Source organism: Xiphias gladius, chromosome 1, assembly GCF_016859285.1.
Source record: "Xiphias gladius isolate SHS-SW01 ecotype Sanya breed wild chromosome 1, ASM1685928v1, whole genome shotgun sequence".
Lineage (NCBI taxonomy): Eukaryota > Metazoa > Chordata > Actinopteri > Istiophoriformes > Xiphiidae > Xiphias > Xiphias gladius.
The window spans coordinates 17209046-17226545 of record NC_053400.1 but is presented as its reverse complement, the minus strand read 5'-3'; the positions used below and the strand labels follow the sequence as shown (position 1 = coordinate 17226545).

At 44.1% G+C, this 17500-nt stretch overlaps 1 protein-coding gene across 2 annotated transcripts in view; it reads right to left on the bottom strand.

Annotated features, from left to right (window-relative positions):
- The window catches only part of gse1 (Gse1 coiled-coil protein), a 173678-nt gene that overhangs the window by 109064 nt on the left and 47114 nt on the right, over nucleotides 1-17500 (bottom strand). For both annotated transcript variants that reach the window (XM_040123897.1, XM_040123907.1), the window contains exon 2: nucleotides 10927-11074. In XM_040123897.1, the coding sequence (XP_039979831.1) occupies nucleotides 10927-11074 (148 nt within the window). The remainder of the gene's footprint in view (nucleotides 1-10926; nucleotides 11075-17500) is intronic.

Genomic DNA, 17500 nt, shown 5'->3' with positions numbered 1-17500 from the left:
AACCTTTTCTTTATCCCCAGTAGAATAGAAAAAACAACAAAAAAAAAGAAAACACCAGCAGTCAGAGCGCACAAACACTTTTACACACACATACGCAGGAAGACAAGACGAGTATACAAAAAAGAAAATCCACAGTAAACAAGCTTACTAATCACACCATTTTGCCACATCTGAAGAAACAAAATTTTGTGTGCTGAGCAAGTTAGCATGACTCAACCTTGGACCAACCACATGGTGAAGGTGATTTAGTATGTCTTCATGTGAGATTACTCTAATCTCCCCTTGTAGCTGCACCCACTGAATACTAATACAGTTTGCACAAAAAACTGAGAAAAAACAGAGCGATGTAAGCATAAGCTCTGTGGTGAACGATGACCAGGTGTGTTTCCTGTGATAGTAAGAATGCTATGCCGTTGCTGAGTCTCACCAGTAGACGCAGGTTGTGCTGTACCTTCTGCTGCAACATATAGACGAGCATACATAGACATAGGCACACAAACAAACACAGTATAATACACAATGCAAAGACAGTTCGGCTTTGATTCTCCTGTTAGAGTGTGAGACAGATGGTTGCTAATGGCTCTGATGGATAACACAACCACACATCCAAACACGAACACACGCGGAGAAGACACACAAACCACGGCAGGCTGATCAGGATTTCATAGGCTTTATGATATGCTCACTCTGAGAGATGGACCTTATAAACAGCCTCTTTTCAGCCGACCTCTTGTTTATAGCAACAGTATCATACACAGAGGGAAAGCTCATAAAGAAAGAAACAGATCTGCCTCTCCCTTCCTCCCTATCTGTCCACATTTCTGTCTCTCTCTCAGTTTTGTCTCGATCAGTGGTCTTCTCCTTTGCTTAACCTGCAGCCTTGCCAATTCAGCTCCTCTCTTTGCCTTAATAAGTCTGTTTGTATGCAGTGCACACTTGTAGAGGCCTCATTTCACACAAACACAGACTCCAATGCATCCAGAGCCAAACTCTTATAACTCCCTCCCAGCTCCACTCCCCTCCTGTCACACCTTTCTGTCATCAATTTCGCCTCAGTAACAGAGAGAGGTACGTCTGACTTATGGGGAATATCAATATCTCTGACATAAAAGGAAGGAGGAAGGGTTGCACATCTCAGGCTTCTTTTAGGACACCTCGTAAAGCTAAATGATAGTTGAAGGGGATGAGAGATAGAGGTGAAGGCGGGGAGAGAGAGACGGAGGGAGGAAAAGCGAGTGCCGGTTGTTAACGTGGTGGCAGGGGGCCGTAAATAACTGAGATACAGATCTACAGCATGTGTGTGACGTTTGCTTGTGAGGTATGTCTGTATGTCTACAGTAGCATTAACAAGGTTAAAAAGGACTGAGTGATCACCTGCTGTCTACAGAGTGTGTTTGTTGATTTATGTTAGAGCATTGTCACCAATGTGTATTATCCACTGGCTGATCCCGCCAGGGGATTTATGCTAACTGCTAGTGTCCGAAGTGTCTAACACTGGGCTGTAAATAGTTGTCCATCTCCGCTGACATTGCCAAACTGTCCATAAACCTGTCAGCTAGGACAGTTTCAGTCACATAGGACAAAACAGGCCAGGCAGCCATTAAACTATCAGTTTACACTGGGATGGGAGGAGTTTCTGTGTAAATGTGTATGTTGGGGAGGGGGGTGCAGGATGCATGCATGCAGGAAGAGTGTGGTGCAAGGGCGGGCCATTGTGTTAGTCTAAATATTGATGCAGTTAAAGCGGACAGGTTGACACCAGTTGAGATTCTCTGCGGTTATTGTAAACAGATACATTGCGCTATGGTTAGGCCTTTGCAGCTTTACAGACACATTTGTTGACACACTCACACACACACACACACACACACACACACACACACACACACACACACACACACACACACACACACACACACACACACAGGTGCTTCAGAATGAGGTCAAGGAGTCAGTGTTCAGCTGAAGAGAGGATCAATAGAGCTCCGAGTGTTTGTGCACCTCTTGCCTCCCTCCCACATTTTCTATGAATTTTTGAGATCTCTCCATCTCCCTCCTTCTTGCTCTTTTTCTCTCTTTCTTCCTCATTTTCCTCATAAACAAAACCACCACACATATAGTAGCGCAAACAGCCTTTACGATAGGGCGTTTCGAAAAGCCCAAGGAATTCAAACAAATGCACAAAAATACAAGCACTTTTCTGATACACAGGTATACCTTCTCTGCTGTGTGGTATAGTTGTCACCACTGTAATAATGTGTCTGGACATGTCCCAGAAGCTGTGCTCGTTCTACTGTGGGAGATATACAGTATGTCTGGTGACTCCAACTCACTGGCACCCCACCAGCAATAGCCTGGATGTGATAGGCAGATGAAAAGAGAACAAGGCAGTGACAGAACGACAAGCAGAGGAGAGGCAGAGAGAACATGTAAAGGACAAAATGCTTTCTTCCCTGGTTGGGAGCGTCTCATTTTTTCTCATTAGGGGAACTCATCTGAGCTCAGAGGATAAAACAAGGACTGATAGCCGGTATTTCTCTCGTACCCACTCTCTTCTCCCTCTTTTTCTCCTACTGTGCACATGCCACCTAATTAATTACACCCTACCATCGCATTGCTACAACAACCACTGCCGGCTAATTAACAGCACGCCTCAATCATGACCCCACTTCAAGGGTTCTGGATGTGTTTGTGTGTGTGTGTGTGTGTGTATGTGTGTGGGTGTGTGTGTGTGAGAGACAGAGACATGGAGGCAGAGGAGGGTGAAGAGTAAATGTATGATTTGCTGTGGAGAGAAAGAAAAAAGCAGCAGGAGAGAGAGAGGGAGAAGAGGAGGTGGGGCAGGAAGATTGAAAGTGGATGAACTTTACAAGAAGTGGTAAGAACAACAAAGGTAAGAAGGAATGCAGAAATGAGGAGATGAACACTTTGATGTGACAGACAGATGCTCAAGAGAGAGGGGGCCATGAGATAGATGGAGCACCTCCTCTCCATGCCCAGCTGGACTCTATCAGCCAGGCTGGAGCCAGAGAGGCTGGTGGGGAGTCCCAGCTATGGGGTGTCTCACCCTGGACACGTCACTCCCAATCCCTGTTGAGTCTGTATGAGCCTGGCCAGACCTCAGTGCTGCAGCAGCCTGCCGCGCCAGGCTTCATGGCTCCTACAGCACCAAACGCACTCATACTGATTGTATCAGAGAGAAAAATGGAGCGAGGCAGAGCCAACGAAAACACACATAGGCTGTACAAGCTGAAAACCACGTACACCACATGGAACATCCTCATGGTTGAATTGAGGATGAGAGAAATGAAGAGAGAGAGATGGAGAGGGAGGGGAGCTATAATTTGTTTAGTGTATGTGATTGCATTAGTGCTAGGGTCATATTATTCTTCACCCACGTCACACACATGGAGAACTGAAGCCCAGTGGGGAAATCACAACATTAATAGTCCTTGACGGACAGACATACATACACACGCACGCACGCACGCACGCACTCACATACACACATACATGCACACACCTCACACACACACATTTCCTGTGTATCTGCTCAACAGTTTATGTAGAGAATGAGGACAGATGGATGGGGAATAAGAGGATGAGGTGAAAAACAGAAAAGGGGGACCCAAGAGGAAGTAAAATATATGAGAACAGGAAAATATATTTAAATGAAGATGAATTAGGCAGATAAAAATGTCACAGAATTTAACAATGCTCAGAGATTCTAACTAATGATTACCTTATAAGTGCGTAATTAATATTGTTATTGACCCCATGGAAAACCAAGTAACCGATTACCATTTTAAATACATCCAGAGATGTAAATACAAGAGTGAATGTGAATTAACCTGTCCCGCATCTAGTTTTGCCACCCCATAGAAGGCTTGAGCTGCCCTTGGCACAAGACAAAATCCACATATTTCATATTTCAAAATAAAAAGACCTATGAAATTATTTTGCTAATGGTGACCATTGGTACCAGAAAGAAGTAATAATGAGGTCAGGGAAGTGAAAAGAAGTCATTTTAAGATATATTTCTTTGAGGTGATTGAAATTTTTTTATTTTATTTAGTTGTTGATCATAAGGGGGAATTTAAATAGCTTAGAAAGAAACTATTGAACAGGATAAGTCAATATACATTACTGCAACTTTAAAAATGCAATATTTGCACACCAAGGTGGGTGAAGGAACATAACAAGGACAAAAAAAGAGATGAAGGTGATACTTTCTCAATGTTATTAACATTTTCATAAGTGGACAACCAAAAAAAATTGTGGTGAAATAATGACAAATTCATATAACCCCTTAAATATTTACTATTACTATTATAATAATATAATACAACCGTGATTAGAAAAAACTGACATTTAGATACTGTGCAGAGGAAGAAAGAGGCAAAGTGAAACAGAAAGTACTAGTAATGGACCAATAGCAAAGTAGAGAGGCCATGTTCACTGTCAGCCATTAACATGGCCAGGACTAAATTATTCACTGCACTCTGTCACCTTATACAAGCCTGGGCCAACCCAGACTAAAGAGGGCTGTGTGTGCATGTGTGTGCATGTATGTGCGAGTGTGCATGTGAATGAACAGTGGCTTGTGGGAGGTGGTAGAGAAGGATTCCTTTAAAGAGGGGGCTCAGTATTGCCATCCTGTGGCTTGAACAGGTAAGATCCGGTGTACAAGCCACCTCTATTAGAAGCCACAGACACACACATACACACACACACACACACACACACACACACACACACACACACACACACACACACACACACACACACACACACACACACACACACACACAAGAATAAGAATATGTCTATAAATAAACCAGGAAAACATGCATGGAAATAATGTACAAGCTCTAACCTTTAGATGCCCGTAATGTGCAGTGTCAATCACACACATATACATGAACATACAAGCACACACCCTGTGTGCAAACATAAAAAGACAAGGAGGAACAGAGAAGGAAGCTGATTTCCATGCAGCCTTCTGGTTTACTATGGAATAGGAGAGGCTGGTTAGCAGGAGCAGCTGGGCAAACAATACAACCTCACCTGGAGTCATTTACATGGATTGCGTGTGTCTCTGTGCCTGTGTATGTGTGTGTAAGTGTGCGTGTATGTGTGTGTGTTTGTGGTTGTTATGTTGAGAGGGGTGTCTCCTGTTGCTGCTCTTCTTCATCATGTTGCTGAAAGTGCCGTTGGCAAGGAAACCAGAGAGAGAGAGAGACATGAGAGACAAGTCAAGGAGCACAGTTTCGGGTAAGAGCAAAACGAAATGGGGAAGAAAAGGCAGACAAATGAGTGGAAAAATAAAAGCAGAGGATCTTGGAAGAGAATGGTGCGGGGGGGGGGGGGTAACAGGGACGGGGGGATGGTTGGAAGGAGATGGAGGAAGGAGTTAACAGAGAGGAGGCAAAGAGCATGTGACAGTGTGACCCATGCCTCCCACTGACAAGTTTTATTACAGTCCTACCTGCAGAGAGACAGCAAAAAGCACTTAGCATCAGCCAAGTCGCCTGACAGTGTAGGACAGTTTGAGAGGGAGGGAAAGAAGGATCGAAGAGCACAAAGAAAGGAGGAAGAGAAGGTGGAGGTGGAGACAGGGAGGCTGGCTGGGTGGGAGGAAGGAATCATTGAAGTTATGGAGTTGCAGAAAGAGAGGGAGAGGAAAGGAGATATACAGAATGGGGACGAGAGAGAACACACGACATGAGCACAAGGAAAAACAAAAGGACATAAATTAATCCAGTTGCTCAGTTATTAGATAACATCACTGATAAAACTGTGTTTTTGTTCAAGCATTCTCCCTTTTACTTATTTGGATATATGGAGCAATCTCAACCCTCTAGTCCTTTTGAGGCCGTAGATTCTTTTGGTGTTGTCATTTGCTAGAAATAAAAAGAGACACACACAAACAAACATGGACACACAACACAGCTTGCAGCCAGATCTGAGTGTGCAGGCAGTGGGGCTTAATCCTGCTTGAACACCTGTTTCCTGGTGAATGTACGGTCAAAGGTCAAAGTCTGGAGGTCTCTCACTAAGTGGTTATCTTTTTGAGGGCTACTGCTGAAACATGTCTGTAACCTGACCTCACTGCTCTACACGGAGCCTTAACCTCACATCGGGTGGCCTCACCAAGGCCTAAATACAGCTACTCCCAAGTCCAAAAAGGGAATTCCTTGCTCCATGTTGCACAAAGCCTATACATATACACACACATATATATATATATATATATATATATACACATATACACACACATATATATACACACACACACATATATATATATATATATATATGATCCAGCCAAGTATTCACCCTCTAATAACAGAACACACACTCAGATGCTATTTGCTGTCATCATTTAGTGCAATTCAGGCAATCTGTGAGAAGGAAATAATTATTGAGGATGAAATGAAGAGAGGTTTATTACTTCCTGAACGGCGACAGCTCGCATCTATTAGCACTCCAGCCTGCTGATGTATCTGCTGATGAGCTATGGCCAAGTAATGACGTGCTCCGCTGGCTGTGAATCTATAGGTCTCTCCCCAAGTCTACTCTTTCTGGCTCCCAGGCTCTGGATGGAAAACACAGTCACTAAATCAAACCCATCCGGAGAGAAGAAGAGAGAGAATGAGAGAGAGAGCGGAAGAAAAAGAGAGAGAGTGAGTATGACGGGGGAGGGGGGTTAACAGCCTGTTTCTCAGCCTTTCGGGGAGAGGAATGTGTTGGAAAGGGTACAAATCAACCAGGAGTGACTGCACAATAAGGTCAGTGTGACCAGAGGAGAATCCTGACTCACATGCTAGACACGCACAAACACACATGCACACAAACAAACACATTAAACACACAAATGCAAACACAGTGAGTGATTGAGTCGGGGCATAACCCCGTGCCCACCCTGTGAGTGGCTAATAACCATGGAACAGTGCCAAACCCACTGTCTCCTGACTGATTTCCCCATGCCCGCCAAGACTGGCGCCACACTGCAGAACAGAGCTCTGTTTCTCAAAAATCCTGTGATCATTACATTACTGAATTACTCAAATAGATGGATGAAAAAACAGCCACGCACGCCATCCAGCTCATTTGCTCCTTAAAGAAAAGATATAGCGGAACAGACAATGGAAGCACTGTGAATTAATATTTGTTTGTTGGGACTGCCTCCCCTCACTTAAAACACACACACAAACACACCTCAACGCCCACTCTGCTGGGCTGGAAAAAGAGGGCAGTGAGGTGGCACTCTGCCAAGCGTGGTGCTGCCAAGGGACTTGGTATACCCTGGTCTCCAGTGGCATTTTAATCACACGAACACACACACAAACACACACTTCCATCTGCTGTGTTTCATGGGAGCTGTGGCAAGCTTGTCACTGTCATTCAAAGTTAGCCCATCCTCTTCCCATCCCTACTGAGGGGGACAAAAGAAAATAAGAAAAGAGAGGGATTGGCGGGGATGTTGGGGGGGGCAAGCGGTGGCATTCCTCTCCGTGCCTCCTCTATCACCCTCCGATCTCTCTGTCCAAACACATCCCCCATCGCCTCTCCATTCAGTGTCCTTGTGCTCCTCTCACCATACCTTCCCTCCCCACCTCTCAGCGCTCTGCTCCTGTCCTCCCTCAGCTGTATTCTTTTTGGCACTGCTCCTCTCATCTCTCCACCTGCTGGTCTGTTCTCTGGACAATAGATGCAGGGATGGCCACCTGTAATCACCCTCTCTTGGTCAGACAGTTGCTGATTTAATGTGTGTGCGTGCAGTATATTTGCTCTTAGAACATGGCTGTTTGTGGATTGAACCTGACTGCTGTGTTCTTCATGCAAGACTGTTAATGTGAAATGTTAATGTGAAACCACAGCAGCTAAAGCAACAGCTCAGACATTGATCCTCCTCCCAACCAAATGTGGGTTGCCAGATATTGGGAATTACCCCCCCTCTGTGCCCCAACCAGCGCCCACACCCCATCTTCAGTGGTGCTCCATGCTCCCACAGTGGGTAATTGTAATTGTATTGAACTGGCCAGAAGCCAAGCGCACAAGACTGCCAAGTCTGCCTAGTCCAGCTGTGCCGTTGCAATCAAAACACACTCGCAGCTTTTCTCATGACAATCACATCATCAGCATGTGTAATTCTGAGACAAAAACACACACACACACATATGTACACACAAACATAAACATGCATATCTTTAAACATATTTGCTCTGTATGAAAGATCAAGGACAGAAGACTTTGACGAAGCAAATGTTGAGAAAGGGCTAAATTCACACAAGAGGTAAAAATGATAGATGCTATAGCAGTGCAGAAAAAGAACAATGGCACAATGGTACAAATTTCCTCACCGTACATTGTACCTTTTATATTAGTCCTGTGTGTCCTTCCCTCCTTGGCCCTTCACCACTAATAATGATGTATCGACTGCATGGTTGTTTTGAGCCTGAGCAACTACTGATGAATGTGAAGCTTTCAGTGAATGTGTTCATGGGTCAGCCCAAATGTCACATCCTCTCCCCTCTAGCCTGAACCCTGTCTGATATGGGCTCATGATGGACTGCAGTGTAGATGTTTTAAAATGAGAACTGTTTGTTTCTTTTATCCATTTTCAAAACATTTCTGATCTGATTGTATTTTTACATTTCTGTGTCTGACATACTCACACTCTCAAATACCCACATGCACTCCTTTTAAAACCACGGTGCAGGGTGAAAGTCCACTCCCTCCCTCTCTCTGTATACCAATGGTCAAAGCAAACATTTAAAATTGAGCTACAACCATTAAATATTCACACATGCACAATTAAAACCCAGCAGAGAGTACACTGCGGTGGACAGCAGGACTGTGTAACGGCATCTGTCTCAACTTATCAGCCTCTCCCTATAGCCTCACTCGAGCTGTTACACAGGGACCCATTTAATGATTTAAAACCAACAGTCTTAAGATCATGACCGATTGTGCATCTCTCCACTCTTTTCTGTGTGAGCACCGCGAGCGTGTCTTGTGTCACGTTTCTAGCCTGAGCAGGGGAAATGGGCCGTGTCATGTCAGTGTGAGCTGCAGCGCAACACACATGATGGAGAGCACTTAATAACTCATGAAAACCCTGTTTTCAACCCACGCTAGACCACTGGGAGGAAAGTCCAGTCTTCGGCATGTACGTGTGTATGTCTGTGGGTGTGCGGTGGCTCCTTTTGTCATGACTGTTTAACCAAGTGCTTTTGAGTGTGTTGTGGTTGAGCTAGTGTGCCTGTGGTGTGTGTGTGGGGGTTCAGTTGGAAAGAGAGCTGGAGATGAGTTTCTGTAAATGACAGGGGGCCCTCACGGCTAAACAGAAATAGCCTCAGAGAAGAGAGAAAAAGAAGCCTGTGCGGGAGGGAGCTGCGAACAGGAGTGTCAGAAAGTGAAAAAAGAAGGGTGGTGAGTTAAGAAAATTAGATTTACAAAACTCCTGTGTTTATAAGTGTAAATGTTTGTGTAAAAGAAAGATGAAAAGAGAGAGGGAAGAAATGCCCAGTGAAAAGAAGTCCAGCTACACTGATAAGAGGAGACAGCAGCACTTTCCACATTAACGCTCTGAGCTCCAAAACCCACTGTAGTGATGACCTCCCTCAGGGCATACTCACACACATACGCACGCACGTCACTTATTTTTTGTGCCCGTGCCTGCTTCATCATGACATCTACTACCTCATCACTCACTCTTACTTTGTCACTACTGTCCTCTTCTTAACCACACACCCTGCCCATTCACCTTTTCTGGTTGAACCCTACATACTGTAAAACCTATAATTCATTGCTCTGGATTGAGGTTGGCAGCTGAAAGAAATAAACTGAAACTTTTAACAACAGATGTCTCAAAACACAGTGAAATATGGTGTTCAAGCATGTGCATCTGTGTGAACATTGACAAGTGTCGGTGTACATATGCTGGAGAGTTTTTGTGTGTATGTTTTATGCGCAGGTTGGGTCTGCTGGTTTTTATTTGTTAATAATGAAGTGCAGTCGCTATTAAATGAAACAGTCGAAGTTGGGTGGAGAGATCAAATCCCCTGCACATTTGCAAAACAAACTGCAGGGAAATCATTATCATCTTCTCTGCTCTCACACAGCAACTTTTATAGATTGACTGTTGCAATGCCAAAAGATGAAGAACGAAGAGTTAATCTAGTTTGGGTGAGAGGGTGATAGGTATTGTAGGTATACTGTATATTGATAGAATAAAATGTTGATGGAGGACTCTCGGAGTTATAAGAGGAAGAGGCGTTAGAAGAAATGACAGAGCAAGCCAGAAAAGAAGAACTCAAAAAGAATTTTGCCACTCTTCAGTTTGAGTGTTCGAGGCGCCTCAGACCTCATCTCATTCGCTCAAAGGTGTCATTACTTCCTGTGTTGCGACACAGCACGGTCAGGAGGACACCTTTCATGAGAAAAAAGAAGCAGATATGAAATAAGATGCCTGCTAAGTGAAGACGTATATATTCTGAGGGTATGGCTCGTTCTTAGTAGTTTAATGATGAAGGGTAAACCGAAGCCTTTACTACTGTTTCTTCTGAGTGAAAGTCTCTCTCGCAGTCGTGGCCACACAGACTGACAAGATCAAGAGACGCTATATGAAACATGATGAATATGTTGGATAATGCTGCTAGTGGTCGGATAATAGCTAAAAGGGAAATTTAACTGCACGGACGTGTACTAACATCTATCGAGTATCACACTGGTGGTAAAGTGAAATGCTTTGGATTACACAGTCTCATCACGTAAAAAGGACTTTTAAGTGAACCAGGCAGTATTATTAAAAAAAAAAAAAAAACAGAATATCAAGAAAATGTACCAGGGAGAGGAAAGAACAAAATTACAAAACAGCATTTTAGACTGTCCTCCGGCATTTGGGAGAGTAATACTCACTGGGAAGTGGGCAGTCGGCTTGGTCAGCTTTCTCCGGCTCCAAGGTCACCGGGCGAGAAGGAGCGTGGTCACCTGAAGGTTGTGAGGGCCCTGAACCCGAGTCCACCTCCTTACTGGTTCCAGCCACACCCTCAATCACAGCACTAGCCTGAAAGATATAAAAACATAATTAAAATCTTTATTGGCTAATATACAAAAAACAAAGGAAGATCTTTGCCAAATTGAGATATCCATTTCTAAGATAGAGGTGGAGATAATTACCACTGAATCAATGAGTGACTGCAATATAAGTCTCCTGGTATAATTACCAATAACCCAAGATACAGATTCTGATTCTGCTAAATTAATCCTGACAACTTTACAGAACAAAACTGTCCTACCATTATTGTGGCTACAACAGCAATATTGGCATAATAGTCAAATCTAAACAATAAGAAGAGACTGATATTGTAAATATAGCAATTAACTGCTGATCTAAGTCCGTCATTGGTGCAACCATTTTTAGCTGCTGTCACAGTACTCAGATTTCTGCTATAAAAAGACAACAACTAAAGGGGATGCAGTGCTGGGTGAAGAAGTGTCCCTTCCCTTAAGTGACAGAGCCGCAAAACAGACAGACAGACAGAATCAAAGACGGAGAGAAACAGAGAGAGAGAACGACTTGTCGTGACAGCCAAAGTCTGCTTGGATGTGCTCTACTCTGCTCCCCTCCGAAGCTGAAAGAGGAAAGAGGGATGAGGCTTCGGGAGAGAAACGAGCTGACCATGAAAAGAAGAGGGAGAAGCAGAGGGTGGCTGTCAGCGAGGAGAGACATAGGATTGGGGGAGAGTTTAAAAGAGGCTGTGATGGCTCCCTCCATTGACGAGTAGCAGAGAGACAGGCAGGGGAGGTGCAGCACATCTTAAGACAAAAAGGCACCATGGGCTTATGAAATATACATAGCTCTCAGCTGGAGACAGAGACACAGAGCGACAGAGCAAGAGGGCCCTGAAGACTGACGAGACTCCACTACCCCTCCTAAACACACACTGCTAAAAATAAAACACACAGACACATTCCTAATGACTTCTCATGAGGAGCCAGGGGGAAGTAGTTAGTGCTTTTTTTTGAGTGTGCGTGTGTGTTTGTGTCTGTGTGCCTACATTCAAACAGACATGCATATGTTTGTGGCATGGAGGTGCATTAATGCTTCCTCCTACAGTTACAGACTCAATGCGAAAAACCACAATAGTGACTATGACACAAAAGCCGACAATTATTTTGGCTGTTGGCCTATATGTAAATCCACTGGCTGGTCTGGGTTTGGTTTTTGGTCGGAAGTTTGCTTCAACTGCCTCTCAGACATGCCCACCTGGCCTCTCTTCAAGCCCAGACAGCTGCCTCTGCCACACCAGCAGTTCAAAGCCATTTAAACAGACCGCACTTAACAATGAAATTGCCCTTTGTTCAAACTAACGATTCACCTCTCCAACACACTCCCAGTAGTGGCTATGCCACCAAAGTAATGGCACTCTCATGAGAGTTGTTTGTGTGTGTGTGTGTGTGTGTGTGTGTGTGTGTGTGTGTGTGTGTGTGTGTGTGTGTGTGTGTGTGTGTGTGTGTGTGAGACTGGGTTTATTCATTTCTATCCCAGCTTATCTTATCCTCCTCCTCAGACAGGTTGGGTGTGCCTTCCCAGTCTGTATTCCTAACATATTAGGTGTAAGTAATAAAAAAAAGTGCATATAAATAGTCATGTCTGAGCCCTACATCTACTCCAGAAAACGTACAGAACAAACCCGTTTGCATGTTTCCTAACCTTTACGGAGTCTTACTCTCTGTTTCTGCCTCCGCGCTGTCTGTCTGTTTTCTTCCTCTTTCTCTCGCTCTCTTTTTTTTTTTTTTTTTGGATTAAAGTGCACATGTAAGGGGCATGTTTATGAATTCCCCACACTGCATATTAAATTGTGAAAGTATAAAGGAGAAGGATATAGAGAGGAAACTAACAGTGTCTGAACTGCTCTGTCAGGTCAGGGCCACAAGCTTTTACAATCTAATTACTCAGATATTATTGGTCCTCTCATCCAACAAAACAGATGGTAGAGAGTAACACTTGACATACTGGTCTTAAAGCACAAGCTGGAAGGCCAAGCCAAAATTTAATGGTACACATATAGCTGTTGCCATCATTGCTCTCAAATGACTCATTTTTGCGTATATAATTGGGAAGAGACGTGATGAAGTATGATATTGCAAAACAGAGTATCATTATGGGTGCAAACATTAGATTGTCCTTTAGTTAACAAGAATGAGAGTGTACCGCAGGGGTCGCCAACCTGTCGATTGCGACTGAATTTTTATCTTTGTGAAACTCAAACCAGATGGCAAAGCAGTAAGGGGAAAATAATAATACTAACATAAAACAATTCCTAGAAATGACATTTCTATACACCTAAACTGCAACAGCAAATTCATTTTGTACATAATGTAATAGCTGGCTGGATTATGTTCTGAGGCAACATATTTTTTAATGAATGACGCTCTACATTTATTAATTGCAGTGGAGTTGCAAAACCACGCTGTGTCTTAGGTCACCATGAAATTTTTTCTGTGTTGGTCCAGACCACAATCGTTCCCTAACCTTAACCAACTAGTCTTGACCAAAGTGACGGACCAACCAACTGATGCTGCTAGCATGGCAAAAATAAGAAATTATTATTTTTTAATTTCTTAGAAGGCTAAATAAAACTAAGATATGGTTGTAATATTCCTTTTTTAAGTGAAGAACTGTGTCTGAGTTAATATGCACACTCATGTTGTTATATGCCCTGTGAATGGAACAGGAATAGACCAGGGACATGTAAAATGGAGTGCAAGAGTCAGGAGGTGAAATGAGAAAGATCTACAGAGGTAGTACTAATTGAGGTTAATTCCACAGTTCAGCATTATCATTTCTAATCAGTAAAGAGGAAGTTGGTAATGGATGATGTCGCAGGACACGGAGAGAGCCTGCCAGCCAAAATCACACAACAGTGCTTAGAACTGTATGCCCTCAAAGGATCACAAGACATTAGCAGCTCTGCGCAGAGTCCGGAGGGCCCGCAGGCTTGCACAGTGAGAAGTGCGAGTGCTTGTGTGCCTGTATGAGTGCATTAGAGAGAGAGAGGCTTGTCAGTCAAGACAGTCACAACCTCTCTCATCATCTGCCTGTCTCAACCCATATCTCACCTGTCAACCTCTTGAAGCAGTGTTGACATCGTCTCACACACACACTCCCTCATCACTCACCTCACAGTGAGTGATGAGGCGATATACATGCACATCACCCAGAAACACATGCACCCTCTAACAATTACTCTCTTTTTCTCTCCCTCTCACACACACTCATTGTGACCGGACCGGGGCTTTTCCAGAGACAAGCTCTTTCATCACGGCCATGCCCGTCAATACTTGAGCCCTGCACAACATCTGTACACACCTACCAGATTCATTAAGGAGGACGACAGAGTCAAAAGCAAAAGGATACATCAATAAGCAGAGGAGGTGGCCACACATGTGTGTAGGCGTGTGTGTCACCAGGGGGCAGGGCCATCCATAAACACTGCTGACAGTCTAGACAGGAAATACACTTGAGAATGTCGATAAGTTAGTCAGTGGGGGTGAAGAGAGATCAATAGGAACAAAGGATGATGTCAGTGGCTGCAGATGAGATCACCTGAGGCAACTAAGGATCTACATATGAAGAGTTTAGATACTACATCAGTTGTATTGTCACAAGGTGTTCTGTATCATCTATGTTATGGGACACAGTAAGGAACTGAATCATTGTTTATTATAAGAAATTACAAATTCACGAATTAGTCCTTGAGATACCTCTCCACCGCCAACCTAAGAGTCAGCTAAGGCTGAGTACACACTTTTGAGAGACCTTCAAGCAATAAATCATGTAATTATTCCTCGGTTTCCTCTGGTGCCAATTCCAGCTGTTGTTCTGTCTCCACTACACTGGCATTACCAGTTGAATCACTGTTGTGTTACATCATTTCATGTTAGAGTGTTGCAAAGCAGATGTTTATTCATGTGAAAATGCCATGGATTCTAACTTCAACATTGTTGGGAATAAATACCTCCAGAAGCATACAGTGATTCTCCCTTGAGATTTGGGAAAATGAAGGAGATGAAGCTGATTTCACCCACAGGATGTGACTGCCCTATATCACATTGCCTCTCTTGCCATGGTTTTGAGTGCGAGTGCCTGTCTGTGCACACGCCGGGGCCGATGTATGTTTGCGTGTGTTCTCAGCTCTACTGACATTTCCTCAGACGTGGTTGACATTTCCAGGGGATTTGAAGATTTGATCCCTTCTGTGTTTGAAGAGTTGTGTGCTGCCCTCCTCACAACACTGAGGGAGATGCTGCGGCAGAGCCGGCAGCGTGCCCTGCCTTCAGGGCCTTACTCCACAGCATTTGGAGCAGCCCGTTCTCACTCACCCGTAGTGTGATCAGGAGAGGACCTGCACTACACATTGCCTGCCTTTTAGAAATACTGGTTCACTGCTTGGTCTTTTACTTAGTCTTGTTATTTTCCCCTGAGCTGTGGGGTCTTTCTGCTTCTCACAACTCAGGCAGAACAGCTATCACCAAAAGATATGAGAGAAGAAAGTAGATAGAGATGGTGTGGGAGGGAGTGAGAGGGAGAGAAAGCAAGAAAGTGTGAGAGAGAGGGAGGGAGAGATCTGTTTCTCCTGCTACAGGCTGGTTAGTGGAGCGAACTGACACAGACTGACATCTCTCTTCCACGGAGACCCAGTTAAAAAGAGCCTCGCTACTCTTTGTCCATTACTCTCCAACATTCCTTCTTCTTACTCTTTCAGCTGTCCTGCCCTATCTCTCTCTCGCTCTCTATCTCTCTCTCCTTCTCTCTCTGATCACCCTGCGGCTCCCATGTCTTGCTTTTTCTGCCTGGATGGAATCTGCAGCAGTCCTGTCCAAGCCTGGGGCGCAAATTACACCCCACCACCCTGTACTGGCCACACATTCACAATCGAACACACACATATGTACACGCATGCAAGCCCATACAGTAGCCATGAGGAGGCCCAGGGCCCAAACACAGGTCACGCGTCGGGTCAGTCAAGGGCAGAAGGACGGAGGCGAGCCTCACACTGAGGCCGATCTGGGGGCAGCTGAATAGACACAAATAGACAATAGATACAAAAAGATGCATGCACTAACTATTCTATCAGCCATCTTTAATTTGTATTGCACTTTTATTAGTTACAGAGAAAGAGAATTTGGCTTTCATTTTTGATTATCTGCATGGATGAAGAGGTAAGAAAAATGCGCAGACATATACTGAATAAACACACACAGCTGGAATACAAACCCCAAAGCTACAAAATGTAAAATGTTATCAAAATTCATCAAGTGGAATATTGCTAAACCTGCCTTCACCCCAAAGTAAAACACTTGCAATTACAACACAGCTGAACATCCTGTTTAGCCAAATAAAACAACTACAACACTGGAACTGATGCTGGACACGAACTTGGAGCAAGCATCAGTTGGCTTCAGTCTCTTAACCAAAGACATACCTCAGCCAACATTATAATTGCTAATAAAATTCAGACAGAATCAGCAGTATGAATTAGGTCGAACCACGCTTGCATGTTGCGAACACATACTAAAGCAGCAGTACAGGACACAGGCGGTCAGTGGATAGGCCAAAGTGGGTGCTGATCTGACCTCAGCGCTCAATATCATCCTGTCCTTCAAATGCCAGTGATGTCATGGTTGCAAAACATGTGCATCCTGCTAGAGAAAAAAGCTCAAAGGAAGAGAAACACAGCATCTGATGTATTACAGTAAACATTCTGCCACTCCCTGGGTCTGTTTGTGCCCGGAAACAGGATGCATGGATACAAGTGCCTCAATAACTATGTGGTACTTTATTGGTCCCTGTAGGACACTCTTTCCTGCCCAACTTCAAGGCATGCCATAGCACATAGAGAAGGAGCAATTCATATGTAGGACTTCCACAGTACCACTGCATATATAGTATATGCATGAATATGTGCGCTGTCTTTTATTCCTGTCTGTTTTTATGCTTTTAGTTTATCTTCAGAATTCAGATTCAAGGTTATCAGACTACTATTTTAGAGTAATTTGAATTGAGACTTAGGCCTCAAACCTAAGAAAGAAGAAGCTAGATGGATGTCAGTAAATCAAGAAAAATGGACCTCCATGGCAGTACAGCGTGTCCTTGGGATAACGCTCCAAATACATAAATGCACTCAATCTTACTCTGCCTCTGACACAATGCTTTATACACAAAAAGTGTGTAGTCACATGTATACGCAAAGCCACACACACACACACACACACACACACACACACACACACACACACTGGTGACGACTGCAGAGCTGCGTCTTTCTCTCAAGTCTGTTGGGAACTCTAACAGGAAGAGGGTAAGTGCTATCGATTGACTTCATCCTGCTTGGCCCGACTGTCAGAGCAAAAACAAGCTGACCGTTTGACCGTCTGCTTTTCAGTGAAGCACACAACACACACACACACACACACACACACACAC